Source organism: Penaeus chinensis, chromosome 12 (genome assembly GCF_019202785.1).
Source record: "Penaeus chinensis breed Huanghai No. 1 chromosome 12, ASM1920278v2, whole genome shotgun sequence".
Taxonomy (NCBI): Eukaryota; Metazoa; Arthropoda; class Malacostraca; order Decapoda; family Penaeidae; genus Penaeus; species Penaeus chinensis.
Window position 1 is genome coordinate 24,318,980 of NC_061830.1, and position 2,500 is coordinate 24,321,479.

Consider the following 2,500-nt stretch of genomic DNA (forward strand, 5'->3'; position numbering starts at 1 on the left):
CGCACATGTGGTACCTAGCAGACGTGAAGCTTATATGATTGGCAACTGAACACTTGTTTCTCGTGGACTCAGGAGCCTGGGGTATTTTTTTTTTATTATTTCATTGCATATACACACAGACATAATACACACACACATACATAAATGCAAATCTCTCTATCTCTCTATCTATGTATCTATCTATATAGGCACATACATATATACATATTCATAAATGTATAAATATATGTACCTCCTTATTGAGTGGCATATATATGTATATATACAAATATATATATATATATATATATATATATATATATATATATACATATATATATGACTGCCGCGATGGTCCCGAGTTCAATTCCCCGTCGCGGCGGTCATAAAAAATGCCTGTGCTCTGACTGCTGGCTCGAGCCCGAGAGACCGGCATATCGCCTTGAGAAGTCACACGCAGGTGTCGTAGGGGAAGTCACCGCCGTGGCACGTGTTAGCGCGCCGAACCACGGTTGATTAGGAAGGGCATTCAATCAGGCAAGAGTGACACTGCCATATAACCTCTCAATAGGGAATTGAGAGAGGCCTGTGTTCTGCAGTGGAATGAATGGGTGTTATAAATAAATATATATATATATATATATACATATATTTATATATATGTATATATAAGTAGATACACACACACACACACACACACACACACACACACACACACACACACACACACACACTCACTCACTTCCTTTCTCTCTCTCTCTCATTCACGTGCACACACACACACACATATTATTCTGTATGTGCATGCATGTATGTATGTGTATGTGCATGCATGTATGTATGTATATGTGTATACATATGTATATAAATGTATATATTTACATATGTACAAATATATGTGTATGTATGTATGTATGTATGTATGTATGTATGTATGTATGTATGTATGTATGTATATAAAGGCCAACAACAGTCAATGTCGACTATGGATTTAGTGTTTCTACCCACTGACTGCCTGGGCGAAAGAATGTGTATGCTATTCCACAGAAAGTATCTGACTAGTTGAGGTCTTAACTTACCTGGCTGTGTCTGCTGGAAAGAGTGTTGCTGCGCTTGGTGATGGTTGCAAAGGGTTGACTGGATACCAGGGCACGGTATCTCATTTCTGCCCCCTGCTATAAGGACACTTCCAGCAAACCCACTTCTTTCTGGATGCACAGGTGTATTTCTCAGGAATTTCGGCTCCACCCATGACTGCTGGATAGCTCCAGGTATGGAGTGAGTTGTAACAGGCATACACTGTCCTGGACGAGAGCTAGAGTGCACGGAATGTGCAGAATGAGGGTGCACAATCCCACGGCTAGCAACAGTTTCCTGGTTACAGAGCACGTGGTTGCTAGACCAGGAGCCTACAGATACTGGTGTAACTGTCGTGGTTAGAGAAGCAGACGTCTGGTAGATTTGGGAGGGCATCGACTGGAATGCTGAAACAAAATCGTGGCTTTGGGTCTTGTGCTTATCAGACTGAGCATCCGTCTGGGCTTGCTGAGGACCAGACGAGATACTGCGCTCGCCATCCTTTTCCGTCACCCAGGGATTTCTGTTAAACAAGAATTCATATATAGCTTGTTGTTATGATGTAACTTACTGCCGACTTCAAAGAAAATCATCATACTTTTATTTTATAACACCAACATGTATCTTACATTATAAATAATCCGAGCTTCCAGATAACAGTGATACATTTTACAGTATCTCAGTGTAAAGAACAACACCCAAAACAAAGTGGCCTGGTACCTTAAATATGTATATAACAGTCAGTAGCCCAAGAATCACTTGGCCTTTATAACAGTTATTTGACAACCAATTTGTCGAGCCATGTGATTTAATAACATTCCGTTGGGGCAATGTACACAACATGTCTAATCACGTGATTTAATAATTACCCATAAGAGCAATGTCCAAGCAAAACACGATCATCCGCCATCATTTCAACATCATCTAATGCCTGCAGGCTGGGTCTCGCTGTTGTAGCAGCAAGCAGACCCTCGCACCATATATATTATATGAAGTGCTTATATATATATCTCTGACTCTTGTACTGTTTGTACTCGAATAATGAGTCAAAACCGATGAGCCTGTTGTTAGTAACACCTCTATCTTACACCTTATTGAGTGGCATTCTGCAATATCTGTGATAACCTGTATAATACTACATTTTATGGAACGTATGTTGTATCACAATCTTCACTTCGTCTCTCTTCCAAAACATTATTATTTGTAAAAATGCGTACCATCTGCAAAAATGAAAGAAATTATATACGAAAGGTATATACAAGACAGGTACCTCCACTTCCATTTAGCCTACTGAACCCAAAAATGAAATTGATGTTTTTCCTAGGGTATTCTGGTGGCTGCTTATGGTATGGAACACTTCGTTATCAATAATAAGAAGATAGAATCTTTGTTTTACTTCAGATAATTACAAAATATGGAGTAAACTATACTACATTATAAATCT

At 39.2% G+C, this 2,500-nt stretch overlaps 1 protein-coding gene across 1 annotated transcript in view; it reads right to left on the reverse strand.

Moving 5' to 3' along the window:
* Positions 1 to 2,500, reverse strand: part of LOC125031317 — a 39,853-nt gene that overhangs the window by 4,639 nt on the left and 32,714 nt on the right. Inside the window, exon 3 of the mRNA XM_047622003.1 lies at positions 1,059 to 1,579. Within this exon, the coding sequence (XP_047477959.1) occupies positions 1,059 to 1,579 (521 nt within the window). The remainder of the gene's footprint in view (positions 1 to 1,058; positions 1,580 to 2,500) is intronic.